Source organism: Hypomesus nipponensis, chromosome 22 (assembly GCF_054491055.1).
Source record: "Hypomesus nipponensis isolate SF chromosome 22, ASM5449105v1, whole genome shotgun sequence".
Taxonomy (NCBI): domain Eukaryota; kingdom Metazoa; phylum Chordata; class Actinopteri; order Osmeriformes; family Osmeridae; genus Hypomesus; species Hypomesus nipponensis.
The window spans coordinates 20,499,101-20,520,312 of NC_140382.1; the positions used below are offsets into that span (position 1 = coordinate 20,499,101).

Genomic DNA, 21,212 nt, shown 5'->3' on the forward strand with positions numbered 1-21,212 from the left:
AGAGCTTTTTGGAGTCAGCATTCATTTTAAAGTCATTTATAACCTTGACTTATGCCATTTCTCTACTACGATGTGGGAATGAAAGCCAGATTGGAATGTGTAAAAGGTACAATGTTTTGCTGTGCGGGTTGAGGCCTGTTTGAGTGCAGCAACAGAGAGACAGTATGTCTCACCAAAAGCAAATGGACCCCGTCCATATTTTCCACACTGTATCCCGCACACGACAGCCACCATGGGGTTACACAAGCTCCGTCATGCTACCTGTCAACATTGACCCTGTGGTGCTCTGTCAGCTTCTCACTGTCTGCATGCAGGCGTCCAGGCACGCATTAAAGAAAAAGCAACACCTTTTACATTCACTGCAGTGCACACTGCCTAACCTTAGCTGTGGTGGACACAGCAAAAGCTGTCCCTAAGTAGGACAGTTGTTCTAGAAAGATGCATGTCTTCACATCTTAGTTAGTCGATTTAGTCAAATGATGTATGCATGTCTTGCTCAAAGCAAACATCCATCAGAGAGACATGAAAAATCCAAACGTGTGCATGACAGCCCTGGCCAAGGTTACAGGTTACGTCAAAACCTGTCAGCACAAGTGTTTCCCAACTGGAGTTTACTGGATATGATGTGGAGTGCTGTAGTGTTCATGACGTCATCATGTGGTGTTGTTCTGTGTCTCTGCTGTAATATGATACCTGCTAATTAATAAATAAATAAAAGTTTTTCTAGGACACTGCAAGCTCAGACCAGTCTCATTTATTCAAGACTAAATGCTTATTGAGTTGGAACACAAACCTGTTGTCCTTTGGAATAGGATTTTAACAGGAAGGAAAATACAACAAATAAGTCTAAATTGCTTGCTTTTACTGATGAAATGTTTTACAAGATGATTAGAACAGAATCGGAGAATACTTCCTCTTGTTGGTTAATGTTGAGGAAACTTCAGCACTGTCACCTCAGCACACTGGTATAACTGATACACCAGGAGCAATAAGGATCAAACACAAAAACAATATTGTCAAGCAAGTTTTAATGTTTTCAAGCATAGAGCAGACACTTGCTACCAAGCTTTCATATAAAGAAACAATGTAACAAGTGATCGGCCTTCTATACACCCTCCGGAGTTCTCCTGCAACAGCGGACTTGAGCATTTTACACATTGTCATTTCAAACAGTACACTGAGTAAAACCAAACCTTGAAACATTTAGTCATTTAGTCAACTCATCTTCTGGCAGCAGTGGTGTTGAAAAACAGAAAAGTACTGTCAGATTAAAAACATGGATACAATGTAAAAAAACTACTGAAATACGCTTTACCATGTATTACTATAATTTCACCAGAAATTTCCCTTTAATTCCATGAACTATTTTACATTTACAATTAGTCATTTGGCAGATGCTCTTATCCAGAGCGACTTACAGTAAGTACAGGGACCCCTGAAGAAAGTAGGGTGAAGACACAACGTGCCCAAAGACACAACGTCATTTGGAACTTCCGGGAATCGAACTCACAACCTTCTGATTACTAGCCCGATTCCCTAACCGCTCAGCCATCTGACTCCCATTTTACTGTTAACATATTTTAATTGTTAGAATAGATTCATACACCTCCCAATAAAGATCCCCCAATTAGTAAAATATTAGTTACATGAGCATAAGCAAACATTAAAGCAACACCGCAACCCAACACGACTCCAGGCAACCCTGGAGTAATCTGTACTGTAATTATTTATAAATCCATTCACAAAGGAAAATGACATCATCATTATTTAAAGTGTTTTGTTATCATCCCAGTAGCCTACAGAAGCGTAGAAGAAAGCAAAAGTAGCGCTACTCCACCTGTGATGTGCTAATGCATACCATTAAGTAAGCCTAATGCTTTTAGAGACCTGTTTGCTGCACATTACAAAGGGTTTGGCGCGAGCCACAGTAATCGGTTTTTACTGTGGGAAAATGACGGAATTCTAACATAAGCCAACACATGTATCACAACAATTGAATGTGGGAACACTGACATCAGATCAAAATGAACACACGTAGCCTTTAGAAAATAATGACGAGGAATCGTACCATCAGAAACTACCACTAGGCCTACACCGAGTTCAGACTCGGATGCCCTCAGGGGATAGGGCAGTAATGGAGACGGGAAATAAGCAAAATTACCAAATATGTCTTTTTTTCTTGCAATTTAAAGTTTTTTTTATGTATTTCTACCCGTTTTTTCATGTATTTGACAGTAACATTTGAATTCTGAACAGGTTAAGGAATCTCTTTTGTAACCACTTTTGCATCTGTGTAAGTAAGGCCCTTGTAGATTCCACTGGTGTTAAAACTCAGAACACTGTTATTGTAACAGGTAATTTCCACTTTGGCAGTGTAGGGGAGATCAATTGTAACTTTACCAATCGTGATGTCAATATTTACGGTCTTCCCAGCAGGAACCTGAACCGGAAAGGACAGAGTCTCAGTATGAGATTTTTCTTCTTCTAAGCCATGTGTGCTTTCAGTTCCCACAGTGAAGCCAAACCCAGCAGTGACTTCTGCTACCTCGGGGATTCCTGCGCTTATCTCAAAGTGAAAGTTTGCTTCTAACTTGTTGGTCACAGACCACGATGATTTTTTGGTGATTGTTTCAGACGCTTCAATTTTGTGTTCTTGAGTGACAGTAGATTCGTTTTTGTAAGTCATGGACTTGATTTCCCTAACAGCCACCTGGGGTATTACATCGTGCAGTGTGGGGTAGTGGACATCCTTCATTACAGTAGACTTGATGGTGTTAATGAATTGGAAACCTAAGGCATCCATGTCTGAACCAGCCTTTCCAAAGACTCCAATGCAGATCCCAGAGCCAACATCAACAGGGTACTCAGTTTTCAATCCCCAGTCAGTCATGTGAGCAAAGAACTCCCGTGACTGACTAGTTTCGAATTTGATGGCACCCAAACGTGTTCCTGCACCATTTCCCCACAGAGAAAGCTTGGTAAAATGCTCTCCATCATTAAATTTGAATTCAGAAAACTTTCCTGCTTCATTACCAAACTGTTGGCTTCGCCCGTCAGTTAGCCAAACCTTCACAGCCTTCACCTGCCAGCCTCCGACCCACACCCAGATCTTCTGCAGCGTGGCTCCGTTGTTGATCCCACTCAATTGAAAAGGAGAACCTCCTTGTCCTCCAGTCTGTTCTAACGGTGCAAGGTATGACATTTCTACTCTTGATGTAAACCTTCAAAATAAATTGAATGAATTAATACATTACAGAAGTCAAATTCATATTTGATCCAGAAATGACATCCAGCATTTTGACAACTCATCAAAATCGTTTGCCTGTGCCTTGCCTATAGACAGCTCCACATATGCACAATGTACTTTGACATTCATTCTGAAGGCTAACAAATACGTTTTGTGATAACCAAATAGTGAGTCGACAACCCTTCAGCATAGATACACCTGTAGCCTTGGAAAGTTACAAAATCAGCGACCTGCTGGAATTAAGTATTTTACAACTGGGCATTGTTTTTAAATAAACTATAGATCACGTTTTAATGCAACATTACGTTTGAGCGGAAAACTAGCAGCATGCATAACTTGACAATGCCACACTACGTTAGAATTTTATATCACATGGGAAGTTTTCTTAGAATGGTAGCTTAACTACACGTACCGCCTTCTGTAATGACCACAGGGAGTTTGAGTTACAATGATGGCTCCTGCAATCAATTGTAAACAACTCATTTAAACAAATAGGGGGGTAGTACTATTCAAAGTGTTAAGACTTGAATTCATCATGAACTCAGTCCCTTACAAGTGAGTGAGGTCCACAACTTTGCAGCTGTTATAAATGAACAAAACATGGAAAAGGCTGCAGGGTTGCATGGCAGAACATGTAGTGCTATTTATATTAACATAGGATAAATATACGCAACAAGGTATAACGCTTTACATCAGATACTTACAGGGTCGTTGTTAATAAGCAGCAAAAGTTGTATTGTGCCTCACGAGGCAGATTTGTCAAGTTAACAACTCGGCTATTCAAACAGAAACAAAATGCATTGGAGTTGCGAAGTTCCTATAGGGATATATGCCCTCCTACTGTATGCTAATATGTTTTCATTTTTTACCAGGCTGAGGTTAAATCATTCACAGGCACGTGCAGAAGGGAGGTTCTGGGGGCCAGCCCCTTCCCCTTTTCAACATTATTTTCCAGTGCCCCTGTCAACGTGAATTAATAAACAATTATATTGTGTTCAAATAATTTAAATTAACACGAAAAGCGTGCACAAAACTGTTGAAAATTAATCACAAGAAAGTTGGAAAATGTTCCTATGTATTTGTCCGACTAGGAAACAAATCTCTCTCCTCCTCTAGCGTATCATAACACTGTATTCTTTAAACACATATTTATACACACTATAAAAAGTCATTGTACAAATTCTTATTGACTCAGTCATTTGGATCAAAAAAAGTAATGTATATCTCAATAAGCCAACTAGTTTTGTTGTAAACATTTTAAATCAAACATTTCAACAAATCGTTTCATGTTGCCGCTCCCTCCCCCTTGTGGCCATGTGTGGTGCTGCAAGTGCAGCTCCCTCTCCTCACACCCCACGAGTCTTGATGGCTGAGTAGGTACTGAAGTCAGAGCTCCGAGGCCTCCTCTTCTTCTGTGGTCTCCTCTGTCCCTGGGGGAAATCCAGAGCAGCGTAACACTGGTCTCCTTCCTGCTGGGGGTCAGAGGTCACTCATGACAGTTCAGTAGAATGTCTTATTACATTGACTGTCAGTGGGACAGCTTGTATTTTACTGCTGTGAGTATGACATGATTATATAATGAGGGGACTACACATCACCATGGCTACATTTGATTAAACTACAATACCCATGAAGGTTAGGGGGATATCCAACCTGCACTCTGCTCTCTCCTCCTGGTGTCAGTCCTGCAATCTCCTTGAGTTTCCTTTGAAGCTGCAGAGAATATTCATCAGCATTAATCAAAGTGTACTGTATAAATGAGGTGAATGATTATGAACTTTCATTAAAGTCTACTTGTTATAGGTTATATATGTTTTAGCAAAGCAATCTGTAGTCGGAGTGAGTTCCTTTGAATTCTTACGTGAGGAGGTTTTTACTAGTGCTTATCAGCAAGTTACAAAAAATAGTTCCACACCCCTCACAAGCATACAGTAGGCTGGTGCATAATAAGGCAGACCCACAGGTGCATCAGACCCACAGGTGCATCAGATCCCTGCAGGCAGACCCACAGGTGCATCAGACCCACAGGTGCAGCAGACCCACAGGTGCATCAGACCCACAGGTGCATCAGACCCACAGGTGCAGCAGACCCACAGGTGCAGCAGACCCACAGGTGCAGCAGACCCACAGGTGCAGCAGACCGACAGGTGCAGCAGACCCACAGGTGCAGCAGACCGACAGGTGCATGAGGTCCCTGCTGGAGAGGTGGCAACCAACACCCAGAGTTCTGAATTAGTAAAACTTTTGCAGTGTTACAGTAAGTATTTTGATTCACAAAAATGAATGTTTCACACACTTTATAATGGGACAAGGTTCTACTTTATATTAGGACAAGGTTCTTCTGTGTCAATGTGCTATCAATTATTGACAAGTTACACAATATATCTTGAGGTAATATAATCTTGTATTTTTCATGGAGACAAAGGTCAATCACTGTAGATATCATTATCTTTCAATCCCCAATTTTTTCCTCAGGAGGAAACTGAAGTGAAGTGAAGAAACTTCAACACACAGTTTGGGATTAAGTCTTTCAGGTTGGTGATTTTGACATTGTCATATTCAGAATTTGATATAATTAGAATTTCAATACTACTTGTAATTACTCATGTTTAGTTTCTTAGATATGTTTGTACTCTATGACAAATCCATGCAACAGCCTTCATTGTACTGTAACTGCTGTTCTTGATGTCATCTAATACTACTGACACAAACTGAATCTAATTTATATTACAAAGATAGGCGTCATTTGGGGGGGGTGGGGGGTGGGAAGGAGATAATCCCCCCATTATTCTAATAACAAAGATATTGAAATATTATTAATGTTGTTTTGTTCCTTAAATTCCCTCAATGTTCACTCATCTGTCCTTGATTACAAATGTAGCCAATCTCAGACTAGTGATCATACAGACACAAGTTGAGGATGAATGTCATCGAGGGATTGAGCTCAAATTTCAATCCAAACATTTATTTTACCTCTGATTAAATGTTAAAGAAAAACCCAACATAGTATTTCAACCTTAGTTGGTGTAACATAAATATGTTTCTGATCTGTGAAATATGAATGCAATCTAATTGTTGTACTAAGACCACTATTATTGATCTTGGGATAAGATTTTTTATTGATGGAAACTGATACAAATTATATTGCTGTTGTCTTTTTTATACATTGATTATCTGAAATTACACTAAATATGATTTAGCCAGTTATTAATTGACAGGTGCAAAACTGGGTATCAGAACTGTTAAATTGCTCTGTGGTCATGAGAGGACATTGATCATCAAAACTAGGAGACTAAATTGTCATAATCTTTAACATTGTTGCATGTGTGTTATGTGTTCAGACTATTTATTGCATGTATTATTAAGTAAATTGAATTTGAATAAAAAGCAAAACGCTGAATATTTATTTGTTATTTAACAGTGGTGTATTTTGCTGCTGTGTTTTATGGGTGTTATGATCCAGGCTTATCAGACTAGGTTATTCGTGTTGTAAGTCAAATTAATTGGTTTCTGACTTGTATCTGCAGGCTGATAACTCATGCTCCAGTGATCCTTGGGTCAGAGAGTTGAAAGAGCATCCAGGAGTGGAGAACAGGAGGGAGGACAGGAGGGAGGACAGGAGGCGGGACAGGAGGCGGGACAGGAGGCGGGATAGGAGGCGGGACAGGAGGCGGGACAGGAGGCGGGATAGGAGGGAGGACAGGAGGCGGGACAGGAGGCGGGATAGGAGGTGGGACAGGAGGCGGGACAGGAGGCGGGATAGGAGGGAGGACAGGAGGGAGGACAGGAGGCGGGACAGGAGGCGGGATAGGAGGGAGGACAGGAGGGAGGACAGGAGGGAGGACAGGAGGCGGGACAGGAGGGAGGACAGGAGGGAGGACAGGAGGGAGGACAGGAGGCGGGACAGGAGGCGGGATAGGAGGGAGGACAGGAGGCGGGACAGGAGGCGGGATAGGAGGTGGGACAGGAGGCGGGACAGGAGGCGGGACAGGAGGCGGGACAGGAGGCGGGATAGGAGGCGGGACAGGAGGCGGGACAGGAGGCGGGACAGGAGGCGGGATAGGAGGCGGGACAGGAGGCGGGATAGGAGGTGGGACAGGAGGCGGGACAGGAGGCGGGACAGGAGAGGGAACAAACCCCCAGAGCAGCATGGAGGAAGCTACAAGTCCTCCTCAGGAGGAGGTGACCTCTTCTGGAGGGATTCAGTTAAAAAGGTAAGAAAGACAGGCTGTCTGTGGAGGAAGTTACAACAGCACGGTCAGTAACTAGATATAAGTTGTTCTCAACTTGTGAATCAAAATCTACATAATTTGAAATGTGTCCAGAAACAAGTGCTTCCAGTGCTGTCCCCACAGTGCTTCCAGTGCTGTCCCCACAGTGCTTGAAGTCATACTATGTAGTCCTCTTGATATTTTAATGTAGCTATGATGCCAAGTGACCAGAAGAACCTGATACTAGCCATCTTAAGAACCTGATACTAGCCATCTGAAGAACCTGATACTAGCCATCTGAAGAACCTGATACTAGCCATCTGAAGAACCTGATACTAGCCATCTGAAGAACCTGATACTAGCCATCTGAAGAACCTGATACTAGCCATCTGAAGAACCTGATACTAGCCTTTTGAAGAACCTGATACTAGCCATCTGAAGAACCTGATACTAGCCTTTTGAAGAACCTGATACTAGCCATCTGAAGAACCTGATACTAGCCTTCTGAAGAACCTGATACTAGCCTTTTGAAGAACCTGATACTAGCCATCTGAAGAACCTGATACTAGCCATCTGAAGAACCTGATACTAGCCATCTGAAGAACCTGATACTAGCCATCTGAAGAACCTGATACTAGCCTTCTGAAGAACCTGATACTAGCCTTCTGAAGAACCTGATACTAGCCTTTTGAAGAACCTGATACTAGCCATCTGAAGAACCTGATACTAGCCTTTTGAAGAACCTGATACTAGCCATCTGAAGAACCTGATACTAGCCTTTTGAAGAACCTGATACTAGCCATCTGAAGAACCTGATACTAGCCTTTTGAAGAACCTGATACTAGCCATCTGAAGAACCTGATACTAGCCATCTGAAGAACCTGATACTAGCCTTTTGAAGAACCTGATACTAGCCATCTGAAGAACCTGATACTAGCCTTTTGAAGAACCTGATACTAGCCATCTGAAGAACCTGATACTAGCCATCTGAAGAACCTGATACTAGCCTTTTGAAGAACCTGATACTAGCCATCTGAAGAACCTGATACTAGCCATCTGAAGAACCTGATACTAGCCATCTGAAGAACCTGATACTAGCCTTTTGAAGAACCTGATACTAGCCATCTGAAGAACCTGATACTAGCCATCTGAAGAACCTGATACTAGCCTTTTGAAGAACCTGATACTAGCCATCTGAAGAACCTGATACTAGCCATCTGAAGAACCTGATACTAGCCATCTGAAGAACCTGATACTAGCCATCTGAAGAACCTGATACTAGCCTTTTGAAGAACCTGATACTAGCCATCTGAAGAACCTGATACTAGCCATCTGAAGAACCTGATACTAGCCTTTTGAAGAACCTGATACTAGCCATCTGAAGAACCTGATACTAGCCATCTGAAGAACCTGATACTAGCCATCTGAAGAACCTGATACTAGCCTTTTGAAGAACCTGATACTAGCCATCTGAAGAACCTGATACTAGCCATCTGAAGAACCTGATACTAGCCTTTTGAAGAACCTGATACTAGCCATCTGAAGAACCTGATACTAGCCATCTGAAGAACCTGATACTAGCCATCTGAAGAACCTGATACTAGCCATCTGAAGAACCTGATACTAGCCATCTGAAGAACCTGATACTAGCCATCTGAAGAACCTGATACTAGCCTTTTGAAGAACCTGATACTAGCCATCTGAAGAACCTGATACTAGCCATCTGAAGAACCTGATACTAGCCTTTTGAAGAACCTGATACTAGCCATCTGAAGAACCTGATACTAGCCATCTGAAGAACCTGATACTAGCCATCTGAAGAACCTGATACTAGCCATCTGAAGAACCTGATACTAGCCTTTTGAAGAACCTGATACTAGCCATCTGAAGAACCTGATACTAGCCATCTGAAGAACCTGATACTAGCCTTTTGAAGAACCTGATACTAGCCATCTGAAGAACCTGATACTAGCCATCTGAAGAACCTGATACTAGCCATCTGAAGAACCTGATACTAGCCTTTTGAAGAACCTGATACTAGCCATCTGAAGAACCTGATACTAGCCATCTGAAGAACCTGATACTAGCCTTTTGAAGAACCTGATACTAGCCATCTGAAGAACCTGATACTAGCCATCTGAAGAACCTGATACTAGCCATCTGAAGAACCTGATACTAGCCATCTGAAGAACCTGATACTAGCCATCTGAAGAACCTGATACTAGCCATCTGAAGAACCTGATACTAGCCTTTTGAAGAACCTGATACTAGCCATCTGAAGAACCTGATACTAGCCATCTGAAGAACCTGATACTAGCCTTTTGAAGAACCTGATACTAGCCATCTGAAGAACCTGATACTAGCCATCTGAAGAACCTGATACTAGCCATCTGAAGAACCTGATACTAGCCATCTGAAGAACCTGATACTAGCCATCTGAAGAACCTGATACTAGCCATCTGAAGAACCTGATACTAGCCTTTTGAAGAACAATCTTTCTGAGTTTGTCTCTATCTTTGACAGGATGTTTGAGGAGTCAAGAATGCATCAATCCATGGAGCAAAGGTGAACAATATTCTGGGTTCGGTAAACTGAAATGTTGTTGTTATTTATGTAGTGACCCCTTTAGGGTTTGGGTATAGATGAACTCAACTCACAATTTTACAGGTTTATTTAATCATTGAATGTTATTGTTGTGGCTGAAATTTAGGTGAAACATAAATAAATAAATGTATTTTAGGATGGCAGAGAAAAGACCAGTATTACAGAGTTATACATCACTGAAGAGTGAACGATCAATAGGTCGTCCCATACACTTTGGAGAGCGATACATTACTAAAGAAAAAGAGTAAGTCATAAAACGTTTTAATTATAACAGTATATATATTTTTAAGTCAAAATTAATAAACTATTCATTTATTTGATGACTTGTACTCAAATGTGCAGGGGTAAGCTTGCAAGATCTGTATCAACTACCTCAAGTAGTGCATCGATGCAGAGTGACCATTCCATGAACATTTCTATTCCCTTCAAAGATGGAGGCACAAAGATGTGAGATCATACTATTATACAATATCTACATAATAAAAAATCACACATGATTAATACTACCTCAATGTCCATAATAAGTCTTTGTCAGGACATTATCTAAAAAATATATCGGTTGTTACGTGTACAAAGTAATTGTTTTGTTTTGTTTCTTAATGTTATATCCAGAGGGGGTCTTTGTGACCCCTGTTCTGATGATGACACAGAGAGGAGAGCTGTGAAGAGCTGTCTCAGCTGCAGCAGCTCCTACTGTGAGAAGCACGTCAGGAGGCACTACACTGATGCAAAGTTCAAGACACACATCCTGGAGGAAGTGGCCCCAGCTGTACAGCAGAGATTCTGCCAGGATCACCACAGGCCTCTGGAGGTGTTCTGCTGGACTGATAACATGCTGATCTGCGGTCAGTGTTCTGTAACACAGCACAGAGGACATGAGGTCTTTGTTAAGGTCGAAAAAGCTGCAGGAAAGGTATTTACTGTTTGTACCACTATTCCAAATTCAATATCTCAATACTGTCATTAATAATATATATTTGGAATATGTTCTATGGATATTTTATTTTACACCGTGAATAATGAAGCAACTGTCCTTCAATAATAGGAACATAAACGACTGGATACAGATGACAGTAAGTGTGTGTTATGAATATACTCAATAGGTATGGGCCGGTATGATGTTTTCATGGTATGAAAACCTTAAGCAAAAATATCACTTTCATGTTATCACGGTATGTCACTGATTTGCTTCCATAAATAACGAATTAAAAACAAGATGATCAGAAAAATGAGCACTTGAATAGACATCAGCGTGATAAGAACTACTTAAAGTTACAGAATCAATCTTTGGAAAAATATTATTTGACGTGCGCTTTTTTAGTTATAGTTTTAGTTAGGTTCATGTCCCATCAGCTAACATGGAGAGGGTGGGATTTATGACCTATACTGCAGCCAGCCACCAGGGGGCGATAGAGATGTTTTGGCTTCACTTTTCAGAGATGTTATACCGTCCATTCTTTTATAGTCTATGATTGCAACATACAGACTACACAGGGAAGATGGGATTGGTGGCAGCAGTGCAGAACATTAAAGCAGAGCCTGTTTAAGGAGAGCCTTGCCACTCCCTATTAAGCCCCATTGTACCGAATTTGGCTGCAGTTCCACCAGAGTTCCACTGGGGGTGATCGCGAGCGAGTGCATGTTGAATGAGAGTCTATGGAGCTAAACGGCTAAATTTGTCTCTTTTGCCTGATTGTCGTTGAAAAATCTCCGATTTGATTGTAGTTTGTGCATGTTCAACATGGATTATAGGTCGAAGGTTAAATGAATGAGTACTTATGTCCTTTTGATTTCTTACATGGTGAGTCGTTGTTGGCCATAACACGCTAGCATTCTGCTACTGAATGCTGATTGGTTAGTAAAGGACTGATACGACCAGAGCTCCCGCTTGATGGCATCCGAAGCGGAATCAGAATGTCGGAGCATTAGCAACATTAGCAACAACATTAGCAAGCCAAAACTCTTTCTAGCATGTGTATTGACAGGGAGAGCCTAACCTGTCAGCTGTGTTGTCGATGCCCTGAGAGAAAAAAGTAAGTGACCAGAGCTTGCCGTCAAGCAGTAGCTCTGGTCGTACGATGTGTATGACGTCAATGACATTTTCAAAAGCTTTTTAGAACAGAAAGACGACTTTCAAAAAATCTAAAACCCGGCAGTGTGTATTTTTTTGGGCCTCCCCTTTCGAATTCAGAATTCAAATTACTGGACAAAAAATTATATCCTGAGAAAAGTGGATTTTGAGGGGTACCGCTCCATAGACCTCCATTCATTCTGCACTCGCTCGTTAGCGCCCTCACATGGAACTTCAACCAGTTCAGAACCCGGAAGTTTCCCGAGAGTGACAGTTATCTCTATATTAGACATTCTCTGATTAAAGCAACTGGGAGTGGGTGTTCCCGTAGTCTGAGCTAGGCTTTGCTCATTTATCTTGCTGCTGCTAAACAATGAAAACAGAGATTGCCAAAGTACCAGAAAGTTGCTAGATTTGTCGCTAGATTAGATTTTTGAGCACAAGCAAAGGTGAAAAGCTGCTAAATCAAGTAGCATGTACCTGCAGAGCCGGAGAGCTGCAGTTTCAGGGCCGCAGTTCTAGGACCCTCTTTATATCTGACAGCGCCACCTAGCGAATTGGATAGCCATGGACCGGAACAAGATTATCAATATTTTCCTGCAGTAGTGAATGGAGGTTACGGGTCAACATTAAATTATAACAGAAATAGTCTAATATGGGGAGAACTGCCACTCTCGGGAATTTTCCGGGTTCTGACCTGGTTGCAGGTCCACTGTATTTCGATATGAGGGCGATAACGGTCGAGTGCAGAATGAATGGAAGTCTATGGATCTAAACCCCTCAAAATCCACTTTTCTCAGGATATCATTTTTTGTCTACTAATTTGAATGTTGAATTCGAAAGGGGATGCAAAAAAAATACACACTGCTGGGTTTTTTAAAGTCGCCTTTTGATCTAAAAAGCCCTTTAAAATGTAAATGACGTCATACACATTGTACGGCCAGAGATACTTCATTCGGCAAGCTCTGGTTGTTTCATTTTTTCTCTCAAAGCATCAACAGAAATGTGTGCAGCGTAGAGTACCACGACATCTCCCCCTCTGGTTGTGTGCAGCGTAGCGTACCACGACATCTCCCCCTCTGGTTGTGTGCAGCGTAGCGTACCACGACATCTCCCCCTCTGGTTGTGTGCAGCGTAGCGTACCACGACATCTCCCCCTCTGGTTGTGTGCAGCGTAGCGTACCACGACATCTCCCCCTCTGGTTGTGTGCAGCGTAGCGTACCACGACATCTCCCCCTCTGGTTGGTGCAAGTAAAAGGGTTGCCAAGGGTATATGGGAGATGTCACTCCGCTGCACACATTACTGCACTTTCCGTCTTTAACCAGACATAGAAGAAGCTCATACCGCAGAGCGGTAGCCTAGAGCGTAAACAATTTGCAGTTCTGAAACTGTTACTTTTTCAAACTGCAGTATAGGCTAACTTGAAACATGTAGGCTAATCGCTCCTAATCATTCATGTAATTATTATTAGCCAATAATAATATTTACCAGATTGGCAAACTCATTATTTTTATAATCTGTAATAATTTTCTGCATGATTAAAGACAAATGGAAATTATTTTACAGATTTTTGTTCCCAGAATGCACGTTTTTTTCTCCTGAAACTGTATTTCCTTTATCAGGTGTCCCTGCTTCAGTCAAGCTGAAAGTGTTTGAGGAGTCATCAGTAAATTACCTGGCCAGCACTCAGTCAAGAACATATCAATCCATGGAGCAAAGGTGAACAATATGTCGGGTTCTGTAAACTAAATTGTTTTTTTTAAATGTAGTCACACCTTCAGGGTTTGGGTATAGATGAACTAGGGAGTCAGATGGCTGAGCGGTTAGGAAATCGGGCTATTAATCAAAAGGTTGCCGGTTAGATTCCTGGCTGTGAAAAATAACGTTGTGTCCTTGGGCAAGGCACTTCACCCTACTTGCCTCGGGGAATGTCCCTGTACTTACTGTAAATTGCTCTGGATAAGAGTGTCTACTTAATGACTAAATGTAAACTCAACTCACAATTTTACTGTGTTATTTCATCATTGAATGTTATTGTTGTGGCTGAAATTGAGGTGAAACATAAATAAATGTATGTATTGTTGTAGGGTGGCAGAGAAAAGACCAGTATTACAGAATTATACATCACTGAAGAGTGAAGGATCAATGGGTCTTCCCATACAGAGCGAGACATAACTAAAGAAGTCAACATATTTTAACGACGACAGTATACTTATTTAAAGGTCAACATTAATAAACTATTCATTTATTTTATGACTTGTACTCAAATGTGTAGGGGTAAGCTTGCAAGATCTGTATCAACTACCTCAAGTAGTGCATCGATGCAGAGTGACCAGTCCATGAACATTCCTGTTCCCTTCAAAGATGGAGGCACAGAGATGTGAGATCATACAATTATGCAATATCTTTATAATAAAAAATCACACATGATTAATAGTACCCTAATGTCCATAATAGCTATTTGTCAATACAGAATATTTCTAAAAATATATACTAGTTGTTACGTGTACAAAGTAATTGTTTTGTTTTCTTTCTCAATGTTATATCCAGAGAGTGTCTTTGTGACCCCTGTTCTGATGATGACACAGCGAGGAGAGCTGTGAAGACCTGTCTCACCTGCCGTCTCTCCTACTGTGAGAAGCACGTGAAGAGGCACTACACATCACCAGTGTTTCAGACACACATCCTGGAGGAAGTGGCCCCAGCTGTACAGCAGAGACTCTGCCAGGATCACCACAGGCCTCTGGAGGTGTTCTGCTGGACTGATAACATGCTGATCTGCAGTCAGTGTTCTGTAACAGAGCACAGAGGACATGATGTCGTCTCTAAGGCTGAACAAGCTGCAGGAAAGGTAGTTACTGTTTAGATCCCTATTTCAAATTCAATATGTCAATATGTCAATACTGTCATTAATAATATATATTTTGAATATGTCTTATGGATATTTTATTTGCCACCGTAAACCCTGTCTTTTTATTTAATAAATAAGCAATTGTACTTTAATAACAGGAATATCAAATGCTGGATACAGTTAATAGTAAGTGTGTGTTTAAATATCTTTAATATGATTATTAACTAATAATATTATTAACCAAATTTAAAACCGAATTTTTTGATAAGCTTTGTCTTCATTTTTTGCTTGATTAAAGAACATTGGAAGCTGTTATTTTACTTTTGTATCCTTCCAGAATGCGACAGTCTAAGAGACAACAAGGAACAAAGTGGAACCATCTCTAGAACCTTAAAGACAAGTAAGACAACTGTACTTGACAAATTACTGAGATAAATTAATGTAAACTGGAATTTAACATAATTTCAGATTTTTTCCTGTTTCTTAACTGTTGCAGATTGCAGTCTGAACTCATATCTGAAGACACTGGGACTGGAACAGTCTTCTCAAAAGAAAGTAACACTCAATGAAACGCTTGCTATCAATGCCCAAATGTTTGATCCAAAATATGTTCCAATTCCTAAATCCAAATTGTCTTTTTTTCTTCAAGAATATATCAAAGTTAATGTATTAGCACGAGATAAGTTAAGTAATCTGTCTGATGAGAAAGATCTGGTGAATCCACTAGACCTCATCACTGTTCTGTTCTTGTGCTCGGATCATTTCCTGCAGCAGGAGATTGCCCTCAAAATGTCCCTGTGTCAGTTTGCTGTTCCTCTTCTTCTGCCAAACCATGACACACAACAGATCACCCTGATGTTGTGGGCCATGAGAGACATAGTGAAGAAGTACAGAACTCATTCAAAAGTTGAGGTCAGCATTGTGCTTGCTAACCTTCCCATGGTGTCTTTTGTCAGACTTGGGTACAGCAGCTTGTCAAAGTCAGAGCTTCTAAATAATGTATTAAGCAAATCTCAGCAGACCAATCGCTCCTTTGTTCACCGAAACATGACAGGAGGCAACATTCCAAGGGAGATTTCAGACGGGATAGTAGAAGTAACCTGGTACTTTCCCTGTGGAAAACTCAACACTGATGTCTTCTCAGAACCTGTGGCTGTGGCTAATCTGCGTGGAGATATCCAGGACTTTCCAACCCAGTTTGAGTTCCTCTGTAAAACATCAGCTGCAGTGTTTGTGTTCTGTGATGGTTTCCGCTCAGACAGTCATGTGTTGAGCTCCAAGCACCTGGCAGATCGACAGTTCTTTGTTGTCAGTAACACTGAAGCAAAGAGCTATGATGCAGCTGCATTTGAACTTCTGCAGCTAAAACAATCTGCACACATTAAGAAAGACAGTCAAATGAACAATGTCCAGCTTGTTCAGAAGCTCCACTCTGTTGTCAAAGAAGTTGTGAAGGCAAACCCAGTCAAGTTCTCTGTGGAGAAAATGGCAAAAAAGGCAAAGAAGTTTAATATCCATGTAGACGAAGACTTTAAGCTCTGTCAGGCTGGAAGGAAGAGAGCGTGTTCAATCACTGACCATATATCTGACATATCAGACTTCAAGAAAAAACATCTTCCACTACATGGAGAGATACGGTTAGAAGTTGTCAAAATTGAGAAAGAGCAAAGTAAGCAGAAAAAGAAAGGAAAGAAAAATATTGAAGAATACAGAAGTGAACTTAGGATGAAACTAAATGAATTAAGGACAAAACAGGTCAACAAGGGTGTGAATAACATTATGACCAAATTCATTGATGCTTTGAAAAATTCAGAACAGTGCTGCTTTTTTCTCAAGTGGATGAAGATTAACCTGGATAATCATTTAAGAGAACAACTGAGACAAATATCCAAAAATCTTTGTGAAAGCTATCCTGGTGATGTGACGGAACTCTCTGACTTGGGGAAATCTTCCAGCTCCTTAGGAATAGAACACTTCCTGAGAGAGTTGGGACAGCTCTATGAGTCAGCTCAGTCACTGCCAGAGAATCATCCTACTCGCCTGCAAGTCAAAGATCTGCCAAGAATCTGTGCCCAGTTGATGTTGGATGGCTTTCCATTGGAGCTGATAGATGGAGATGCATCGTACATCCCAATGAAGTGGATATCAGATGTGTTGAGAGAACTTCACAGCTTGACCTCCTGTAACAGCAAGGTCAGAGTGATCACAGTGTTGGGGGTTCAGAGTTCAGGGAAGTCCACTCTCCTCAACACCATGTTTGGGGTCCAGTTTGCTGTCAGCGATGGAAGATGCACTCGAGGAGCCTTCATGCAGTTGATCAGAGTGAAGGAAGATCTGAAGGAGCAGCTGGACTGTGACTTTATCATGGTCATCGACACAGTGGGGCTGAAAGCCCCGGAATTGGCACAACTGGACAACAGTTATGAACATGACAACGAACTGGCCACTCTGGTTGTAGGTCTCAGTGACATCACAATCATCAACATTGCTATGGAGAACGCTGCAGAGATGAAAGAACTCTTAAATATTGTGGTCCTTGCTTTTCTCAGGATGAAGGAAGTGGAGAAGAAGCATATGTGTCAGTTTGTACATGAAAATGTCCCAGATCGTTCTGCACATACTAAGAATGCTAATTACAGACAGGTCTTCCTGCGGCAACTAAATGGAATGACAGGGGTGAATGCCAAAAAGGAAAGGAAAGAGCACAATAATGAGGTGACAGACATAATGGATTATGATCCTGAGAAGCACAGCTTCTACCTCCCAGGTCTGTGGCATGGTAATCCACCCATGGCTCCTGTCAACGCAGGCTACAGTGAAGCTGTGAGTGAGCTGAAGAAGAACATTATTCAGAGGTTGATTGATGTAAAAACACCTGGTGTCTCAATCCTACAGTTCTGTGAATGGACCGAAGATGTGTGGAATGCGGTGAAACATGAGAACTTTATCTTCAGCTTCCGTAACAGTCTTGAGGCTGATGCCTACAACATGCTTGCTGTGGAGTTCAATAAGTGGGATCTGGACCTCAGAAATCACATGCAAAGTTGGTGGCAACAAGCTGAGGCAGAGATATCAAACCACGGCACGGTGGCCAGTAGTGTTGGAAGAACCTCACACCTTGAAGATCTCAAAGAACGTCTCAAGCATGAGTGTACTTCTAAACTTGAAGAGGTAGTAAAGGCATTGATGCAGAACCTGACCCAATATTTAGAAAGAAAAGATAAATATGCCCATCTCTTAAAGAAATACAGGGCCAACTTCGTCAGCAGCATTCATATGCTGAACATGGAGACTAAAAACTCACTAAGGAGCAAAGTTGATATGGCAGTAGAATGTAAACAAGACCAAGCCAAAATAGACACGCTCAAAAAGACCCAGTCTGACAAGATGGAGGAGCAGGTGATGAAACTTCTTAACAAATGCAGAACGAATCAAAAACATGAACGATCAGAGCTGAGATCTGAAGAACTGAAAAAGGAATTTGATAAAACGTGGGACGCTACAGTGAAATCATTGGACATCAGAGGGCTTCATAAGCAAAATGTCGACACAGATTTACTTCAATGGTTGAGAAAGAACATGGAGAGAAAAGGACGTTCAGCCCAAGAAATTATCAGTAAAATAAATCGCTTGGACAAAGCCTCTGACCTCACTGAAGACTGTTTAGCAAAACACAAAAACTGGTTTCAGAAAAAAGTTCAGAGAAATCCGAATTGCCAATTTTCGGAGAAGCAGTACAGAGACATGGAATCCCAGATCAAGCTTAAATGTAAGAAATTCATGAATGAAACTTTTGCTACAAACTCAAATTACCACAGCACATACACAATACATCTATTGAAGCTAATAGATGACAGTCTTGAGAAACTTAACATTGATGCAGACTTTGAGGCTCATTTAAAGATTCAGATTTGTGGCCATGCATCTAGAGAATTTCAGAAAATGCAAACAGCTTTCCTTGAAGCCAATGACCCTCTGAAATTCCTGGAGAATTTCAGACTTAAGTACTTTAAGAACTTCAAGGACTTGTTCTATCAGAGGGACCAATGTAATAGAAAAGCAGAGGACTTCACCAAACTCTGCTTGGAGCCTGCTGTGAAAGAACATGTCAACAAATCACTTGGGTTAGACATTCTAAATGAAGTCCTGAATGACAACAAGTACAACATTGGATTTGGTACTAGAACCTTCTTGCAGTTCTCAATGCTGAAGGAACTTCCTATAAAGGGTGAATTTGAACAGTTTGTGAGATACATAAGGCAATATCCCAGCTACGTGAAGGGGTGGATTGTTCAGAGAATCATAAATGTTTTTTCTGGTGAACACAGACTTGCAGATTTAGAGGAGAAGCATCTTGAGAACATAATAGGGAAGATAGAGGATGTGATTAAGGATCTGGAAGCTCCCCCAAATGAGAGAGACACAAAAACAGACGCTTACAGTTTCATAGAATACGTTAGCCAGACATTAAGCAAGGACCTGGTCATGCCTAAAGATGCACTAAAATCTGTCCTTCATTTGAACAAGGCTCAAGGGAAACCATTTTCTGATCGCCTGAAAATCTATGTCAGAGAGATGAAGCAGTCTCTTAGTGCCGAATATCATAAAGACACGGACTTTAGAGCAAAGCTAAAGAATCTCCCATTAAAGCCTCAGGAAGAACTTTTTGATCGCTTGTTCGGTTGTGGTAAAAAATGTCCGTTCTGCGAAGCACCTTGTGAGGCTGCTGGGAGGGGTCACAAGGAACACTTTGTGACCATCCACAGACCACAGGGACTTATAAATCGTAAGACAAATTCTAAATTGCTACTTGACATATGCAACTCTCAAGTGGCTAGTGAGGCTAGGTTCATATGCTCAGATACAAAAGATCAGCTTCACCCATTCAAGGAATATCGGTCAATATACCCAGACTGGCGTATTCAGCCAGACCCCGGCGCTGAGGCCTCTGACTACTGGAAGTACGTTTTTGCAAAGTACAACCAACAGTTTGCAGAGGCGTACCAGGCCCTGCCTGCTGACATACCTGCTGAATGGCACGGTATCACCCAGGAGCAGGCTGTGGAGAGCTTGGAGAAGGCTTACAGACTGAAAGCACATAACAGCTGAGTGTCAAAGTCACCTCAGTGATGTGGGACAAAAGTAGGGACAAGATAAAGAGTCACTCAAGCCACCCATGGATGAAAGAGAGAAATAGATGCTGATGATGCAGTTTAATCACACGATGATTTAAAAAAAAGACATTAAATGGCAGACCTTTTGTTTGGTGATGCATGTTAAGCAATGGATTTCACCATATGACACATGCATCCTCATTTTCTGCCGGGTTGTCCTTAAGTGCTAATTGTTTAAATTGACATTGTTGATGATGTCATTTTGAGACTTAACTAATTGAGTAATTGAGACTAAATGTATCTTAGTGTACTTTTTATGAGGTTTTTTTTAAGATTTTTGAACTGTCCGGGTTAAAGGGATTTTATTTCAATAATGGACCGTATTCCCATTTTTAAAAGTCACTGTGTTTTAGTGTATTGCTTCTGTTGCGAATTTAGATATTTAGCTAATGACTGGGTTATGGAAACTATATTTGAAAATTCCTTACAAACGATAAAATACATATTTGTTTTCTTGCTTTGTGTTGTGCAGGATTCTGTTTTTGAGATTGATTTGCAATTTAACATATGGTCTTTTTCTGTCATGCCAATGGTAAATGCCTTACAGTGATTGAGTGGATCTCAGTTTCATTAAAAGTATTTTTGCTATTGAGAAAAACTAATCAATTCAAGTTGATGGGCTTTTGTTTTTAAGGAATGTCAATTCCATTGTTCAACAGTTGTAATCATATTCAACCTTATCATGTTTGAGCTCATTGATGAATATGTCATTTTGGTTGAATAATTATCCCACACAAATATTGAGAACTCTGTCGCAATACTTGTAGGATCCTTGACAGGGTTCCTATTGTATGATGCCCTGTGCTTTAGAATGATAAACTCATAAAGGAGTTAAAAGTAATTTTTCTTCATATGTTAACCTTTGGATGGAATATTATATTAATACTTGATTATTGGGCCTAAACACTACAGGATACATTATGCAACTGTGTACTGAGACATGCATAGTGCATTTACAGACAAACTTTTCTGCAGCTGAGTATCAATGTATATATAGTGGGCTTGAGATGGCCATTAGATGTTGAAAAGCATGTGCTGGAAATGTTTGGGTT

General features: G+C 41.0%; 2 protein-coding genes across 2 annotated transcripts; one reads left to right on the forward strand and one right to left on the reverse strand.

Annotated features, from left to right (window-relative positions):
• Positions 1–1,020: 1,020 nt before the first annotated feature.
• LOC146237135 (aerolysin-like protein) lies at positions 1,021–3,218 on the reverse strand. The gene has a single exon (XM_084686803.1). It carries the CDS (start codon positions 3,200–3,202, stop codon positions 2,258–2,260), a length of 945 nt encoding a protein of 314 aa, XP_084542929.1. The 5' UTR covers positions 3,203–3,218; the 3' UTR covers positions 1,021–2,257.
• Positions 3,219–10,000: 6,782 nt separating this feature from the next.
• On the forward strand, positions 10,001–21,161 carry LOC146237136 (interferon-induced very large GTPase 1-like). The gene is made up of 5 exons (XM_084687087.1): positions 10,001–10,023; positions 10,675–10,907; positions 14,724–14,918; positions 15,324–15,386; positions 15,483–21,161. The coding sequence occupies exons 1-5, from the start codon at positions 10,001–10,003 to the stop codon at positions 20,093–20,095; spliced, it is 5,127 nt and encodes a 1,708-aa protein (XP_084543213.1). The 3' UTR covers positions 20,096–21,161.
• Positions 21,162–21,212: the final 51 nt, after the last annotated feature.

Coding starts and splice junctions, on each gene's coding strand:
- LOC146237135 (XM_084686803.1), bottom strand. CDS start 3,202: ATGTCATACCTTGCACCGTTAGAACAGACTGGAGGACAAGGAGGTTCT.
- LOC146237136 (XM_084687087.1), top strand. CDS start 10,001: ATGCATCAATCCATGGAGCAAAG. Junction 14,919..15,323: donor TGATAACATGCTGATCTGCA/GTCAGTGTTCTG, acceptor GTATCCTTCCAG/AATGCGACAGTCTAAGAGAC. Junction 15,387..15,482: donor CTCTAGAACCTTAAAGACAA/GTAAGACAACTG, acceptor TAACTGTTGCAG/ATTGCAGTCTGAACTCATAT.